Below are 17,954 nucleotides of genomic sequence, written 5' to 3'. Positions count from 1 at the left end.
AAAAGAACCCCTCTGAGCCACCAGGTGCTTTGGTTAAGAGGCTCTTCAATCAAGGAAGCGCAATCTTTATTTTGCCATGGCTGCCTATAAATCCAAAAGGGAGATGTAAACATACATACACTAGACTAAACAATGGCTAAATAGCGGCCACTATTCAATCTCCCACTCACACATACCATGCAAGTCTGTGGGAAAACTTACGATTGAAGCTAAAGAACTCAAATAAAGTTTTCTGAAAATAACCCAGAGCTGACAAGTCAGTAGGAGGGCCTGGATGGTTTCAAGACACAGTTTTTAACCAGGAATCGGACCTCCAACTGTTTTCTCCCTTTTTTTTTTTTTTTTTTTTTTTTTTAAGGCAAAGATTTGTATCTCATCCTTTGCTGTATTAGTCATAAATTAATCAAATTAATTACTGAGTGGATAAGCAGGAGACTAGAGAAGATAGAGTGAATGTCAGCCAGCCAATAAGGTCTACATTGTTTTAAGTAAATGCATCAGTATTGGTTTGAACAGATCTGTAGGTCACAAAAACAATAAAAGTCTTAATTGAAAAAACATTTCTCCCAGAACACTGAATATGTATGCATGTACTTTGAAATTATCACAGAGACTACCAGCTGCTGAAAATGGCACTTCTGCTAGCGTTGGTGTTTGTTTTAAAACAGAGGTTTGTTTTTTTTTTTTTTTTTACAGGTACCGAGTTTAGAATCCAGGACCTCTGCAATTTTGTACAAATGGTTTAATTAATTTCACAAATAGGGCTCACACACACAAAACTTGGCACATTCTGTTTGTGTAGGTTCCAACAAACATTGAAAGACAGGTTTTGTAACCTGTGGAAGTGATGGAAGTTACCTGCATAAGCACAGACATGTAGCTAACTTGGTTTTGTGTCCTCCTAAGCTGAAAAGGTGTGTGATAACTATTAATACAAGAGTAACAAAGAAGGAATAAAGAAGCTAGGTTACATTCAGGTGAAATCTATTTTCACTCAGCATTACAAGCTGTGCTTAAATTCAACTGCCTTCTATTCTGTTAAGCACAGGTTATGTATATACATAATGTGTACATGTGCTTGAGGTTTTTTTGTTGTTCTTACCACCAGTACTACGTTTTTAACACAGCGCAGTGTTTTTTAACATTCAAAACAGTGCACATGTCTGTTGACAGTTCCACACTTTTTTTTTTAAAACTTATGTAGTGCATATCTTATTATTCAGAATGTAAAGACATCAGAAATTTGTGTTAGAAACTAGTTCCCAAGTAAAAGGAAACTTTTTAATTAAGGAAACATTGACTTTTATGGTTGCAAATCAGAACAGCATTTTACTAAATGCTTAGCCTGTAGAATTATGCTTCTTTAATTCACAAATTGACTGTACTAGGTCACCTTTGAGTAATGGAAATCTCTATTTAAACATTTTTTTGGCAATAGGCACAAAGCATTAGATCTCATTTCCAAGACTTACCAGCTGGGTTTTGTCATTAACATTTATTAACAATCTAAGATATGGCTTTCAGCGTCTAATCCTCACTACACAAATGTTTTGTATAGTTCTCTAGAGAGCTTTGGTGTGACAAATTACTGGCACAGATTACAGCCCTGTGGCTATTCACCAGAGGCAATGCAAAATTAACATGGTACTAATCCAATTTAAACAAGAAATTGGTCAAACTATGTGCAATTGCACAAATCATCTGAACTAAAGCAGATCTAGAATTCCTGAAGCAACACTTTCCAAATTTATATTTAAAACACAGTAAGTGGTTTTTGATCAGCCTTGCTTTAACTTTTATTTGGCTCTTTAAATACACTTAAATCCTTTATCAATAGACTAAGTATAAGTTGAAGCATGCGAATATAAAAACACGAAAAAACACTTTTAAAGGGTTTGTTCTTTAGTATAGTTTAAGAAGAATAATTCATGGTATAAGCCAACTTATGTTTTGGTTCAGATTTTTAGGAAGGGGGTCAGCTGAAACCATCCACATTACTAAATTCAGATCATTGTGTCCACTGTGATAAAACTTACAATAAAATCTTAATGACGATGATATACAGTCAGTGTTAATCTGGCAAGCAACAATATTTTCCTTTATTCTGCGGGGATTTTTAAACATGGCGTTAAGAAAAAAATATCCTAAACATTTCATGGCAATTCAAGAAATCTTAATCAGAAAGATGAGATTTATTCTTCTTCTATCATCTTGCCAAGAACAGCTATTTCAGAAACTGGAAAGGAAAATTCATGGCTCCTCTTATCAGTAGGAAAAAAAAGATAAATTTGAAGACAACAAATAAATATGAATTTTTAATAGCAATTACGCAGCATGTTTACTATCTTCAAAGTAAAATACGGATTACAAATGCAGCTATTAATTAGAAGAAGTAAGGTTTTTTCCTTGTTGTCCAGAAGACAAAAGTTCCGAGAAAAAGAATGAAGCAAGGACTATAATTCTTAAATAATCTATTTCTTATTTGAGGAAAAAAGTATTGAGAGACATAGTACAAGCCTTTTACTAAACTTGAAATTCTTTAGTCTTAGACCTGTGTCCCTGTTTGGTCATTAACAGAGAGTAGTAATTTGTCACAACCAATGAACATGCTTTGTCACTCTTACATATCACAGCTTAGCTTATGTTTTCTGTAATTCATGAAAAAGGAAATCACAAGAAGACAAAAGTATCTAAATTCAGTGAGGATGAAGCTGTTACTACTGCAAGTTTGACTGTAAACATGCGTTCAAAAGCACTGTCAAAACAAAGGCAAAAAAAGCATGCCGCTGTGGTTTCAGAGATTAGGATTTCCAACAGCAGGAGTAAAAGTTTTCACCTTGTTTCCATTTCCCTCCCCCCCCACCCCCCCCGCAATTTTACATCACATTACAGCATTCACCAACTCTTAAACCACTGCTTCCATTTTTGGTTTTAATCTTTACTCTTCATTTCAGTTAAAACTGGGAACCATTAGGACTGTTATAGACCAAGATAGCCAGGATGGTCAAAGCCCTTTCTCTGGAAGTGTGGGCTGAAGTCACTGGGAATGAGATAGAACGTTTCTTTTTTAAATCATGACTGCTTTCAGCTAAACCAACCTTCTTTGCTGACCGGAGTTATGCTCTTTCTTGAATGTAATGTCAAACTCGTACGGGTTTTGCTATTCTTGTTTTTCCAAATAGAAATGTAGCTCAGAGCTTGAATTTAATGAAGATGAACAAAACACTAACATGAGGAAAGCTGCCAGTAATTAGTAGTAACTGTAAATAGCTTTCAGCACGGCATTTACTTCACTGTGTTGTATACTGAAAGAAAGCAACCTGCATACCTGTTTTAACCTTGCAAGTTCTTTTAAAGCCCTGGCCCACTGTTGTTTGTAGTGGAGCTTTGACTTGGTAGCTGACTCCAACTTTCTTTCAAGTTCAACCTAAAAGCAATTAAAATCATATCAGCTGAAGCAATAACAGCAGTAACAATCATTGAAAGCTATATATATACAAAGGGTATGGTTTAAGAAAAGTGTTTATGTAGTGTAGCATACAACATCATCTAAAGCTGTTATATAATGTAACATAAATATTATGGCACATGAACATTTTCTTGTTTAAAACATAGCCTTATTTTTATTGGATAGTCATCTATACAAAAAGGAAAAGATTAGTTTTTAGAACTAAATTTACTGATGTAACCTTTTAAATTTAAGATTCTCAATTAATAACCTCCTCTCTCCATTCCCATACTCTCTTTTGTGTGTGTGTGTGTGTGTGTGTGTGTGTGTGTTTAAGATTATGAACTTTAATTTAACGGGAACACTGATGGACAAATCTTGCCTTTAAAAAGTGTATAAATTTTTTTCCTTTTCTCCTGGAGCTGATGGAAGATGTGTTATATTCTTTTCTCTGAAACAGATCTCTGTTCAGACCATCTTTTTTTTTTTTTTTTTTTTTTTTTTTTTTTTTTTTTTTAAGTCTATGCATATAGTGGCTATCTCTGATCTTACTGTCTAAATCATAAATCTTAAAAACTTCTTAAACTCTAAGAAAAATAATTTGCTGCACTTTGCAAAAATATAGAAGGCATGAAATGAAAACAGACATAAAGTACAGAGCACAGTTTCCTGAAAAATGAAACATTTCTATCAAAAAATCTAACATAGTGATATTTTCTTTTAACTGGAAAAAAGCTATTTAGCACTATCTTTATGAAGAGTTTTTAAAAAGCAAAAATAAGAAATATAGTAAAATTTTAGTTAGAAATTTTATGTCTGTACAAGAAAACATTTTGAATCATCTGCTAGTATTTTAGAAGCTATTCGACCATCTAATAACATGCAGACTAGCTGTATAACCAAGAGTCTTTTGTGGTTTTTTTCCAGAAGATTCTGTCAACAATTTGACCCAAAACTCTCAAAAATTCCAGCCCGTATCTGTGCACAGAATATTTTTTGCATTGAATATCTATATGCATAGGATATAAAGAATACAACTTGTGACAGTAAGGAACACAACTTCTGTCCAGAAATATTAAAAAAAAAACAAAAAACAACACACAACGAATTAACAGTGAAAATTAACCTTCACGAGGTTAATTTTCGTTTGATTTTATGAAGAGAACACTGATTCCCAAACAGAAATGACAACTGTAGCAATTCATTAAATAAGCTTGTTTTTTCTGACTTGGCCTCTAACACGATAGCTTCCTCTACAGAAATAATGCCACTTCTAGCCTTATTATCTATGAATATTTAGCTAGAGGAAATTATTGAAAAAAAGTAAAAATAGAACAAAATAGACAAATCAACCAGGCTCACGCAAAATTATTCTACATCTCCCTCACCAATGATTGGACTGTTGTAATAGCTTTCAGAGACTGAAAAAACAAGATACCTTTTCTAAAGTGAGAAGATTTATTTCCGACTGTAGCTGGATTTCTGGCTTACTGCTTTGCTGTTCCTTGTATTGCTGGAACTCCTTCTCCAAAATTTTGTACTTATTTTCTGCTTCATAAAGCTACATTAAAATAGAAACAAAACAGATAGTGAGAGTTACACAGTCATGATTAATGATATATTGGAGATGGCATACACTAATGTTTTAATAATTTTAAAGAAGATCTTTGCTCTATACTAGAAAGAAAAGAACAAGTCTCTCCTCATACAAAAGCAGATGATTTATAAACACTGCTGTTTGCATTTCAAAAAGAGACTTGCAAAAGAAACACAGAAGACAAAACTATTTAGATGTACACACAACTTTTAAAGAAAGTCAACGATGGTATCTGCTATATGAAGTTCTATTCCTGACTAAATTTCAGGAGCATAATTTGTTTAGCAATGTCTGGATGAGGAAATGACCAATATCTCATACAGCCAAATAATGATTTAAAAGGCTGAAGCAAACAGTTCCATGACGAATGACTTAGTGCTGCGTACCTCTGCCCTCACTGTGTACTTCCAGACTTTCATGAAGACAACATAAAAAGAGCTTTGATTTCCTTTTTTCAAACGAGTATTTTGAAAAAATTAAGCCAATATGTGATTATATTACTTTGCTACAAAACTTAAACAAGTCAAAAACTTAACAGCTACTTTTTTTTCTGTTGTATTGATGTTATTAATAAAACAACTAATAAAAATGTTCTGTTGATAAAATAACACTACAGAAGAATAAATGTTTCTTAGCTAGAAAATGCTTCAGAAGATTCATTTTTGTTACATAGCCAACATTTATTATTTTATTATTTTACTAATATATCAATGTTGTAATTCTTTGGAACTCCTAATTGAATTGCCTAAGTTTTTCTTCCAAAACAATTTTTTTCACTGATGTTTATTATATAATTTATTATTTTTAATAGAATTTGTGAGAAAGCTGTATAGCGAGAGCTATACAGAAAGAGGCAAGCAGGATGATCAGCAGAAGGCATAGCCTTCATACAATGGAATACAAAACACAGTAGAGTTCATGTCTGGAATGGCATGTAGCATGGGCACAAAACAATTACTCATCTATATTAAGCTACAAGCTTAAAATAAACAAAATATATTTTAAAATACACAAACTACAGAGTGTACTAAACAGGATGTTGCACAGCTAAAACTTTTTTTTCTATAAGCAGTCAGATGAGTTCAAGAGGAATACTTCCACTGATGGCAGATAAATACAAAATGCAGCCTCTCGCTCAGGATATATATAACTCCTGATGATAATCCTGGTTGTAGCAAAACCGTATTTTCTATGCTTGTCCCAGTTGTTTTCTTTGCCTCAAAATCTAACCTTTGGTCTGATGTAGTGCGTCTATTTTGAAAAGCAGTGTAAGAAGTTCAACTCTTATTAAGATTTAATGAACATAAGTTTCTAAATATGCTCCAAAATCGTAGTACTTTTACAGTTGTATGGAATTCCTTAACAGTCAGCAAAATATAGTTGGGCTAGTTTTGTCAGTGCAAAAGACAGCATACAGGACAAAAGAATGCAGTGTAGATTCCTCTGGTTTGAAGCACTATTTTCAAAACAGATCACAACATCAGGATTACTGCCTCTCCACCCCTACTCAAGAGTGATAAAAATAATCTTTGCAGTGAAAGCATAAAATGAATTGCAAAGTCAAGCTACCTAGACATTTTGATAGATGCTCATTGCTAAAAATTCATTAGAAGTTACTGAACTGTACACCAAAGTTCAGATCACAGCCACACACAACATATGCTTGTAATCATAATTTGATCTTCAGCATTAAAAAAAAAGTTATAACAACTGCATTGCAAAGTGGCCCTAACATTAAGCAAGACTGACAGAGATGGATCTCTCCATGTAATTCACTGAACAAATGGAAATAAAGTATGTATTAAACTGCCAGAATATGCTTGTCTCAGTATCATTCCTCCACTTAACATATTTAAGGTTTTATTGCCATTATCTTAAAGTAAATGATGGAAGCAGAACATATAAATGGACATACCTGCTGTTGTATACGAAGCTTATCTTCTCCCAGCTGCTTGACTTTTGATCTTTCTAGTTCAACCTGGTGGGCACACTCTTCTCTGGTTCGCCGCACAGAATCCTGTACCTCCTGCTTATTTTGTTCATGCTCTGCTTGCAACTCCTTCTTTCCTCTTTGAATCTTAAAAATGAGACAGCTGCATTAATCTGTAGGTTCAGGATCTTAGTCTCTTAAAAATGCTACTATTTATTCATGACAAAAAATTATTTTCAATTTTTAAACTTTAACAGAAATTATATTGTTACTGATACGTACAATATGTAGGTTGTTCCAACAGTGATACCTCCCATTTATTTCCACAAAAACTACAACAGATACAAGGATCACAATAACACTATTTGATAAAGCAAATTCTGAGCTACAAAACACTATTTTTCAACACAGTCACCACCATTAGCTATGTGTTTTCACCAACTATGAATAAGAGCCTGCGTCCTGCACCTGTACAAATCTGTACCAGGGGAAGCAACTCACACTGATGAAATGCACTACCCACTGCCTCACTGTGCTCACAGCCACTGCTTAGTCTCCATAAATGTGTACATGAGTGTCAGTGGGTGCCATTTTTTCCCTCACAGATGAATTCAACTCCACAGTTTTGCTTCATCTGCACTTCCGTGTCAGACTCCATTCCGTCGGATTGCCCTTCTGCTGACACCTGTCCCATGTGAACAACATGGAAGGGAATACTGATGGGAAGGGTCAACCTCTACTGCCATACTATCTGCCTCTGATGTCATAGGAAGCATTACTTTCAGAGCAGAACTTGTATATCCTCTTATTTCCTTTAGCATAACTAATCATCTTTCAATTACTATACTTGGACTACAAGCAAACAAACAAAAAAACAAAGCAGTGCTATCTGTGTCTCTACTTGCTTCCTAAATTAAGTTGCAAATAGACAATTTAATTTTCCACTAGCAATTTAAAAATTCAAAATTTTCCTTCAGTGCAGAAATAGCAAAGGTTCAGCTACAGCCAAGACAATGTCTTTAGTTCACTAAGATGACACTCTTCAAAATGAGAGCACTGAAAGAAGTTCTAGCTGAGCTTAATAAGAGAACAATCTTTGACATGATTGAATTCTGTAAGCAGATGTTACTGGCCTGCATGACTGCTAGCTGAGTACAAATCTCTCCAAATTGCTCATTTCTCAAACTGTATTTGCTAAGTGAACTCTACATATTTTTGTCTAGACTCCTTTAGAATCCTCAGATTTTATCACCCCTAAACTCTCCAATCAGAACCTCATTAAATTTAAAGCAGACAAAGGTGTACGAGAAAAATAGTAATTATTTTTATTCAGACTGAAATACATTCAATCAAACAATCACTATATTTTGTACACAGAAGGTAAAGTCAGACAGAGTTTACAGTACAAACTACATTCTGGGTGGTATAAAGAGGTCCTGAGCACAAAACAGGACACAGGCTCAAACGGCCAGTCCCTCTGCTGGGGACTTGACCTTTGTTCACAAGCACTGGATCGAAAACAGTCACAGAGTGGCTTAGGTCGGAGCCTTAAAAGTCACTGAACTCCAACTCCCATTCCCTAGGCAAAGCTGCCATCCACCAGATCTGCCCACAACCCACCCAACCTGGCACTGAATGGCTCCAGGGACAGGGACTCACAATTTCTCTGGCAGCCTGTGCCAGGGCCTCAGCACCCTCTGAATAAATATTTGCCACTTAACGTGTAGCCTAATCTGTCTCCTTTAGTTTAAAGCCATTCTCTCTTGTCCTGTCGCTATCAGTGAATGCAGACATACCTGGGATTGTCCCAGTCTAAGTGTAACACCTTGCATTTGGCTTTTTTGAACCTCATTAGTTTTACACAGGCCCGTTTTTCAAGCCTGCCCTCATCTCTCTGGATGATATCCCTTCTTTCTGTTGTACTGACTGCACCAATCAGCTTGGTGTCATGAGCAAACTTGCTGATGGTACATTTAATCCCACCATCTATATCCTTGATAAAGATGTTGAAGAGCGCTGGTCCCAGGACAGATCCCTGGGGGACACCATTTGTCATTAGCTTCCACCTGGACATAGAGGCACTGACTACAACCCTCTGGCTGTGACCATCCAACCAACCCCTTGCCTTCTGAATAGTCCATCCTTCAAATCTATATTTCTCCAATTTAAAGGTGTGGTGCAGAACCACAGAACCATAAAATCATTAAAGCTGGAAAGACCACCAAGATCACCACATCATCAACACAATATCATTAAATCATGTCACTCAGCGCAACATCTACTCTTTCCTTAAAAATCCCCAGGGCTGGTGACTACACTACTTCCTTGAGCAGCCTGTTTCAATACCTCACTACCCTTTCTGAGAAGAAACTTTTCCTTGCATCCAGTCTGGCACAATCTGAGTCCATCATCTCTCATCCTATCACTGTTACCTAGTAGAAGAACCCAATTTTGCTTCACTACAACCTCTTTTCAGGTTTTCACATTATAGAAAGTGATCATTCCTCCTCTGAGCCTCCCCCTTCTCCAAACTGAACAATCCCATCATAAGACTTGTATTACAGACCATTCACCAGATTTGTTACCCTACTTTAGGAACTCTCCAGGGCCTCAACATCTTTCTTGTAGTGAGGGGCACAAAACTGAACACAGTACTTGAGATGCAGCCTCGCCAGTGCTGAATACAGAGCAAGAAGCCTTGCACAAGTTCAGACAGATGATATCAGCTGCTCTTCCTTTGTTCAGCAATGCCATCCCTCCATCATAGAAGGCCACTCGTCTGGTCAAGCATATCTGCCCTTGGTAAAACCATGCAGGCTGTCTCTGATCACCTCCTCATCTCCTATGTACCTTAACATAGCTGCCAGAAGGATCTGTTCCATGGTCTTCCCAGACACAGATGAGAAAACCACCAGTCTGTAGTTCCTCCAGTCTTCCTTTCTCCCTTTCTTAAAAATGAGTGATGTTTCCCGTCTTCCAGTCACCAGGAACTTCATTTGACAGCCATGACTTTTCAAATATGATGGAGAGTGGCTCAGCAATGACATCAGCCAGTCCTTCAGAAGACCAGGATTTATGTTGTCTGGCTCCAAAGACTTGTACGCATTCAGCCTTTTGAGACTCTCTTGGACTTCCTCTGCTTTTACATCAGGATAGATTTCTCCTCCCTCCCCCCTGCCTAGAGGTTCAGGGACACGAGGTGTGGGAAGCCTAACTAGCCATGATGACTGAGGCAAAGAACTCACTGAGGATCACAGCATTCTCCATGTCTGTTGAAAATAGTTTTCTCATTTATCAGTGGGTACACTGCTCTTTGCCTTTCTTCTTATTTTTCACATCTCTTTCCAAGTTTGTTTCCATCTTATAAAAAGGGTAACATGAGCTACAGGAGAAAAGAGACAGCTGGACTGCTAATTCAACCACAGCAAACTACCTATATTGTGAGACTGTTCTGAAAAAAGAAAAAAAGTTCACCCCATGCCCCTTTTCCATATTACTAGCTGAGGACTCATCTTGCTCCCTAGATGTGGGATATTTAGTGAGATCCAGAAACAGTCATAGCTGCCAGTTTCTACCATACCTTCTTTGGTTCTGTCACTATTGAAAAATACAAGACAGGAGTTCTATCAAATTCCTGGATGACAAAACGTGGACAATTGCAGTTCTTTCCAGCATTCCTTATCACCTGGTTCTCTGTTCATCTAGCAATTACTGCTTCAAATGAAACATGCGTGTACAATACTTAGTATAACAGAATACTAAACCTAACTGTGATATTGTAGTGCTATTAAGCATCTCAACTAATTCTGTTAAGAAAACAGTGTTTACAGTTCTACACTTGTTCAGCAAACTCTTAAATGTAAAACTTCTATTTCAGTAAACATGCATCCTTATAAAAATTTTGCTTTAAATTATTAGTACTCATTTATGTGTGAATGCTGCTATTTTAGTTATTGTATAGATCACAACTTTGTTTATAAGAAAACTTAATTAAAATTGGACAAAGTGACAAAAGACTTTTTACCTCTAATTCAGCAGTCAAAAGCTGTCGTTCTCGTTGATCTAGATCTCTCAGGGTTTTCTGAAGTTGTTCTTCCAGAATAGTATATTCTGCTACCTGTATTAAAAAGATACATACATACACATATATATATATATTCACACACACAAACAACAAACCTTTTCTCCTGTAATAACCATTGTTTTAGACAGCTGAAGATTTCAAAATTTATAACTTAAGTATCAATAATATTTGGTCTAGAAATGTACATAGAAAACAAATTTCCAGCTCTTAATGATGTTATGATAACAAACTTTTATTTTATTAGAAATAATCTGAGAGAAACCCAGCTTAACATATTCCAACTGTACTGTTGCTATTTTTTTTAAACTCTTACTTTCACAAGAGCCAAGTGAGATTAAACCCCTTCCTCCAGAGAAAGCTAGCTAACTAAAGGGATGTGTAGGAAGAATTCTGTCTAGATAATCTTACAAAAGGTAGACAACCTAGCAGTTTCCCATCAATATTAAACAAACATATGATTAGCCAGATTTTGAAGCAAATCAAATTATTTTGTTGTGACTAAATACATACTTAGTATTAAGCTGTGAGAATTTCCTATTGTCTCTTTTTTGTTTGTTGTAGTTACAAAGTATTTTATCACATTACTATAAAAATTATAATGAGACTTTTCAGCAAGTATACAAACTAGCTTCCATACCTTTTTCTTCACTAGTGCTTCTCTCTGTTCATCTCTTTTCTTCCATTCTTCTGCAAGTGCTTGCATACGGGCCATTTCCTTCTTTTTAAGCTTTTAAAAGTAAAAAATGAAAAAAAAAAGTCCCAAAATAGGAACTCAAAGCAAAATTGTTGCTAGCACAATCTAGAGAGACAGCTAGCAGAATTAAGCCCTTAACAGACTGGTTTACTGTAACTCCTGGTATGACTTTGATAGTGAAAGATATTCCTTACTCTTACAAATGAATTGTGAAAGCAGCCTAATTTTGAAAAAATATTCCAAGACAAAGTAGATTCTCACTCTATCAAACTTGCACAGGACTGCAACAATACCTATCTTCACTCTGTTAGAGGAAACATTTATAGGATGAGCAGAATGGTTTCAAGTGTACAAAGACAGCAGTAGGACTTAACTGAGAATAAATAATTGTAGAGTTAATACTTAACAGTAATAATTTGCACCTTGAATACCTCCTGCACTGCAGAACCCATGAAGGGAAATCGAAACTTTAATATTTCATTACACAGCAACTACTTTATCACTTCATAATAATAATTAATATCCTGCCTTTAAGGGTATTAAAAGATATTTTTATACATCTCCAAAGCTTTAAAGCATATGAGAAAGTTTAAGAAAAAAAACAATTCCTTCCACCAATTTTGCCAAAGCTTTTCAAGGTGGTTATGTTGTTTAGAAAGTAGAAGAGTAAAAACCTGATTTTCAAAAATATCTTCTTGCATTTCCTTCCATAATTCTAATTCCAGTGCCGCTCTGTATTCAAGAGTTTCTCGGGGTTCTGGCTGTTTTTCTGAAGCACAATGAAGCTGAGTTTGAGTGGCTTGCCGTTGCTGACCAGCACCTACACACTGACATAACAATGAATATTTAATTGAAAAAAAACCCAAAACTACGGAATGAACTGTTCAGGGAAAAAGGCCAAGATCAATGCAAAATTTACTTGAGAAGAGTCTGACACCAGAACTTCATGGATTTTCACAAGTCCATAGTCTTCCAAAGTGATGGCATATAAAAGCTCTGCGATTCTGGTGTCTGACCTGAAAATTACATTAGAATATTATTTTAATTAAGACAGACTTAAAAATACAGGAAGTGAACTGTAAGACAACATGCAAACTACAAAGTTAAAGAGCTATTTGGTTTTCTGTGAATTCTAAGACTTCTGAAACAGTCTTCTCTGTGACATTCCAACCAGGTTCTCCCACATACTTTGTTTACCTGAGGACTCATCTATGCTACTACAGTACATTTTTTTGATCTAAGCACCTAAGCTTGTGACTAGGAACTTAGTTCACCAGCATCTAATCATAATCAACACATCCTGTAGTAAGAGCATGATCCAGAAATTGTATCTGCAGTCTTAAATGTTTTAAAAGGATACCTGTTGAAAGCATTTTGCTACTGAATTGAACATGTTAAGATACACAACAAAGTTCTGTTAACCTTCCAAAAAATTAACAAAAACTTTCTAATTAACCACAATATAATAAGCTACCTAACTTGTCATTTGTGCTAAGGTATCCTGGGGCTTCTAAAAAGCATGCTTTTAGAAGCTTCAGCACAGACAACTGATAGCTTTACATGCACTTAGAGACAGACTTTTTTATGGCAAATAACTGTATCTTCAAATACAGTGAGAGAATGTCCAGCAAACAAATATTTTTGGAAACTAATTTGAAGTAAGTTACAGCTTCTGTCCAAACAGAACAGTTTGCCTTTGGCTGTCTTACCTCTAAACTCAGATGAAATGCAGTAAACAAAATTAGTTTTCTGCATAGAAAGACGCTAAGAGAAAGAATACACAGACAAATTGTTTAACTGAATGTTATCACCAGTCTAAGGTGAAAGTACATTACAACATAGATTTATAAGTGGTCAGAAAAAACCATATCAGTTGTAAACTAAATAAGGATGTGAAGGCAGTGGAACAATCACTTAAAGCCTCAACACTGTGATTCACAAGAAAAAGCCACGGGAATTAACCATTTAAGTTTTCACAGAAATCCCCTCTCCCAGCTATAAAATGACAAAACTAATTGTTTCCAAAAAAAAAAAAAAAAAAAAAAAAAAAAAAAAGCAATCCTTTACACTACTCCCTTTAAGGAAAAAGCAGGGCTATCCATGCATTTCATAAATTAATATAAATTACTGCATTGAGTTCTTACAACTTTCTATCAGTAACTGATTAAAAAACAACATTTAAGGTAACGGACTTCAGAAATATAATTATGGTATTTTAACATATGAGTCTAAAATGAATATCACACCAACAGGAGAAAAACCAGCAAAGTATCAGAACAGCAGAATGCACAGCTGAGGCCATTTTGGGAACGCCATCTAGCGGTTAGATATTGTGCAAAAAGGTTTTATCTTAAACTTCTATTATTTGAGAAAGCATCAACCTTATTGTCCACTGAGATCAACTCTCCACAGAATCAGGCCACACAGCAAAAACTTAAGCAGAGGCAGAGATCAATTTTCTGCAAGTCTGAGAGGACAGAAGATACTGGTCGCCCTATCTGTCCTCAGAATTTTCCTTGACACTAACTAAGTAGAATTTTTACTTATTTTTAAAAGGCATAATCAGGTTTCATTATCACACAGAAAAGGACGAAGATCTAGACACCAACTACTAGAACCCTTCACGATTTCAACAAGGGCTTAAGATAAAAGTCACCAAGTAAATTAACTTTCTCCATATGTATGAAAAAGAATGTCAATCCCTCAAGTAAACAAACAAACATCTTCAGAAACATTAACTAAAGCCACTACTCTTTCTGATGTACTCAAGCAGAAAACACTGCTATTACCAGAGTATAATCCCTCTGTGGATTGTTCTCCTAACTTCCACTGAAGTCAGTTGAGCTGAAAGCATGCTATGGACAAACAAGATTTTCACAACTCTTACATAACTTACTCATGAAGGCTCCTCAGTAACATTTTCTTGTTTTTTTTATTTATTTAAATCTGTTTGTGAAGTTTATCCAAGACCACTATTAAATGATATAAACCAAAGAAAATGACTCTAGTAGCAGTGCAGTGTTGCACAGTATGCCTGTGGCAAACTGTTTTATCTCCTGGATGCCTCCTCCCACCCTTCTGCTCTGCAATAAGCCCATTCACCAATTCAGTCAGTATCCTTCACTAGAATTATTTCCTATAAGGATTGTTTCAGACATCCAATTTAAAGTACAGTCTCACAAACACGAGCTGTTGGGAAGTGTACTTCTGTACAAAGGTGGGAGTAAATAATAAAGTCCTGAATTTCTGTCCCGTGAAACTATAGGTTGAATTTTCAAGTGAGGAAAACAATCACCATTTATCTGGTCTCAAAATGAAAAGCTTAGGTTGAAAACAAACAAACATTAAAAGGTTGTGAGTTTGATTTTCCTAATATTTGCAGACTACCAAAATCAATTTACACTTAATTTCAAGCAGTATTTTTTTCAAACATTAGCAACACACTTTGAGATCCCTGCAAGTTCTGTTAATAGACATGATTCTATTTTAATTTTTTGTTTCTCTATTTCATTTTTTTATTTATTATTCCTTAGAGTTCCTAGTATGAAAATGACCAAGTTGATGTATCAACAGTTTAAGTACCCATGCACTGAGAAAAATATTATGTAGGAATTTCCTACAGTTGGGCAAAGCAAGTATAGAAGACCTGTAGCACTCCTAATTAAATGTCTGATTTTGAAGATTCAATTCATCAACATTTCTTACTTCCTTCTTTTATCATAAAAAAAAAATCGCAAGAGTACTGCAAGTAATTGTTGAAAGATTAAAAAAATTATTACTTCTTAAGCATGTTTTCTACTATAGGGTCATCAGTAGAGTTCTGTGAACAAAACACAGCCTTTACAAGAATGCGTCAATTTCTTCCATTTAAAGAAAGGTTTTAAAGCTATAAAGCAAAAAGGCAAACAGGAAAAGCTGGCCATTGTTGAGAGAAATATTAAAAAAATAATTCTTCAAAATCTGCTACAAATAAAGGAATTTTTAGTTATTACCCTTGTGCTGCTATGACGCTGACTGCTTCATTGTAAGTCTGACGCCAGCACTGTTCACCATTACCACCCAAGAACCGTGTTTTTTCTGAAGTCAAAACATTTGAAAGCTGAAGTCTTGCAATCCCTAGAAGCAAGTCTTTGGCTGTTTTATCCCTGTGCCACAATTCAACCAGTAGAGGTAGTCTGAAACAAGAAAATGATCTCCGTGTCAGTGATCAACAAACAAGAGGAGAAAGACTTCATGTAACTTCCCAAATCACTACTGGTCACAAGAGTCAAACAACAATAGAGGCTTACTGCCTTTCACTCAGAGGAATGACATTTGTGGAACTGGTATATTTTCCATCACTTATTCATCAGTACTCCAGTTACAATGAAGAGCTATACCACAATAAAAATGACTGACTAATTTTAACTTTGATAATATTAGACCTAGATCATCTTCATTCATAATTATCTATAGATACTTCAGCCACTGTCACTCATAGAACAGATCTTCTGAGCCTTCTCTTTCAAAATACCACTGTTTTGACTATTCTTTTATTCCACATCTTAATCCCCTGTCAAAAGGGATAAAACTACTTCTGGAAAAACCATGCTATAACCCACAATGGAGCTGTACTCAGTTTCCCGTGTTTCAATATTTTCAAAGATATCAGAGCTCATCATATATTAAAACAAACGAGAGAAAAATGCTTCATTAGAAATGTTATTAACCTTTAATTTGAAAACTTAATGCAGCAGCATGCAATGACTCCAGCCTACAGAAGTACTCAAGAGACAAATACAAGAATTTGAGTCTCTGTCTATAAATGTAAGTAATAAAAGAAACTGAAAGAGCAATGTATTAAATATATACTGCTACTAGCATTTTGATTCTTTACTAAGCTCTCAACCTGAAGATCTTCAGTAAAGTATTAGAAACTGATGTTATTTGCTATGAAAAATGTAAAACACATTCAATATTATTATGACAAAAAGAATGAAAGTGATGACCTGAAAAACGTGTCCTGAAGCTGATGAGGTGTAGTTGCAAAGTGAAATACACAGTAGGACTGGGGAAGAAAAACTTCCATGTTCTTTCTGATTTCTGTAGGAGGACTTGTCATAATAGGTGCTGCACTGCCAAAGAAGGGGTAGGAATACCTAATAAAAAACAATTGCAACAGCAATCAGTTTAAAGATGTGATTAATTTTTTTAAGCTTGTTCAAAAAGAAAAACTAGGTTAATGAAAACAGCACAAATACATGCAATAGTATAACTTACCTCTGAAATATTTAGTTCTCATTTACTTCAGTACCAATGCAGCTTCCTTTGTATTTGCTGTTATTTTGACAAAAAGCTTTCAAAATCCATATGGATGTTCAGAAACATGAATTAATCTTTTGTTATAGTAAAATTATATTTTTCTGCACACTTTATAAAATAATTGAAGAAGAATTAAGTACTATTGTATATGTCATTGTTTATAGTATATGTAATTGTGTATCGTTCAACCATGATGACTGATAAAGTATAAATACACTCAGTGTCAGAACCACCTGAAAATTTAACTGACATTTGATGCTTTATGTTTATAATGCCCACGGTTCAATGTACTAAAAGGAAAGACATATTCAACAGATATGACTGGGTGTGTACTGAAATTACTGTATCAGCAAATTCAGGGTGTGATAACCAAGAGGCCAAGCACTTACTGAACTTTGGTTTGCTCAAACTGAAAATGCCAACTTATTTAACATTAGAAAGCTATAAATTAACATCAATGTTTCATATTCCAATATCTATGAAATTTCAAACCATAATTTTAATGAAACCCTAAAAGAAAACATGTTGATAAAAAAAAAAAAAACAACACTGGAAGAGTAAAAAATAAAAACACTAAGCTAAAGAATTGGTACTGCATCTTTTAGTTTATTTCTCTTATCCTCAACTTCTTCATGGCAACTTGTGCTCCCTGAAGATTATGCTCCAGAAGTGCTCCCATACTTTTCCTTCATGTCCACTACAGTAACAAACTGTCTTTACACGCATGTTCCAAACTAGCACTGAAGCTTTGTATTTTTGCTTGAAGCACAACATTCAATTATCCAAAAGCTTGTATATTCTTTCAAGGTGACGAACAGATGTAACAAAAATAGATGCATCTTCCTACTAAAACTTGCTCCCTGTATGAAAAGGCCATCAAACCGCTAATACTACTTCTCA

The 17,954-nt window shown here is 35.1% G+C and overlaps 1 protein-coding gene across 1 annotated transcript in view; it reads right to left on the bottom strand.

Moving 5' to 3' along the window:
* CEP120 (centrosomal protein 120) overlaps nucleotides 1-17,954 on the bottom strand; it is a 38,540-nt gene that overhangs the window by 8,315 nt on the left and 12,271 nt on the right. Inside the window, exons 10-18 of the mRNA XM_085213199.1 lie at nucleotides 16,742-16,891; nucleotides 15,746-15,928; nucleotides 12,673-12,769; nucleotides 12,428-12,580; nucleotides 11,697-11,786; nucleotides 11,000-11,092; nucleotides 6,961-7,122; nucleotides 4,887-5,009; nucleotides 3,329-3,427 (exon numbers count right to left, since the gene is read on the bottom strand). Coding sequence (XP_085069325.1) covers nucleotides 3,329-3,427; nucleotides 4,887-5,009; nucleotides 6,961-7,122; nucleotides 11,000-11,092; nucleotides 11,697-11,786; nucleotides 12,428-12,580; nucleotides 12,673-12,769; nucleotides 15,746-15,928; nucleotides 16,742-16,891 — 1,150 coding nt within the window. The remainder of the gene's footprint in view (nucleotides 1-3,328; nucleotides 3,428-4,886; nucleotides 5,010-6,960; nucleotides 7,123-10,999; nucleotides 11,093-11,696; nucleotides 11,787-12,427; nucleotides 12,581-12,672; nucleotides 12,770-15,745; nucleotides 15,929-16,741; nucleotides 16,892-17,954) is intronic.

This window comes from Meleagris gallopavo, chromosome Z, assembly GCF_905368555.1.
Source record: "Meleagris gallopavo chromosome Z, MGAL_WU_HG_1.1, whole genome shotgun sequence".
Classification (NCBI taxonomy): domain Eukaryota; kingdom Metazoa; phylum Chordata; class Aves; order Galliformes; family Phasianidae; genus Meleagris; species Meleagris gallopavo.
The sequence above is the reverse complement of the archived record's forward strand: the minus strand, read 5'-3'. Positions and strand labels throughout refer to the sequence as shown.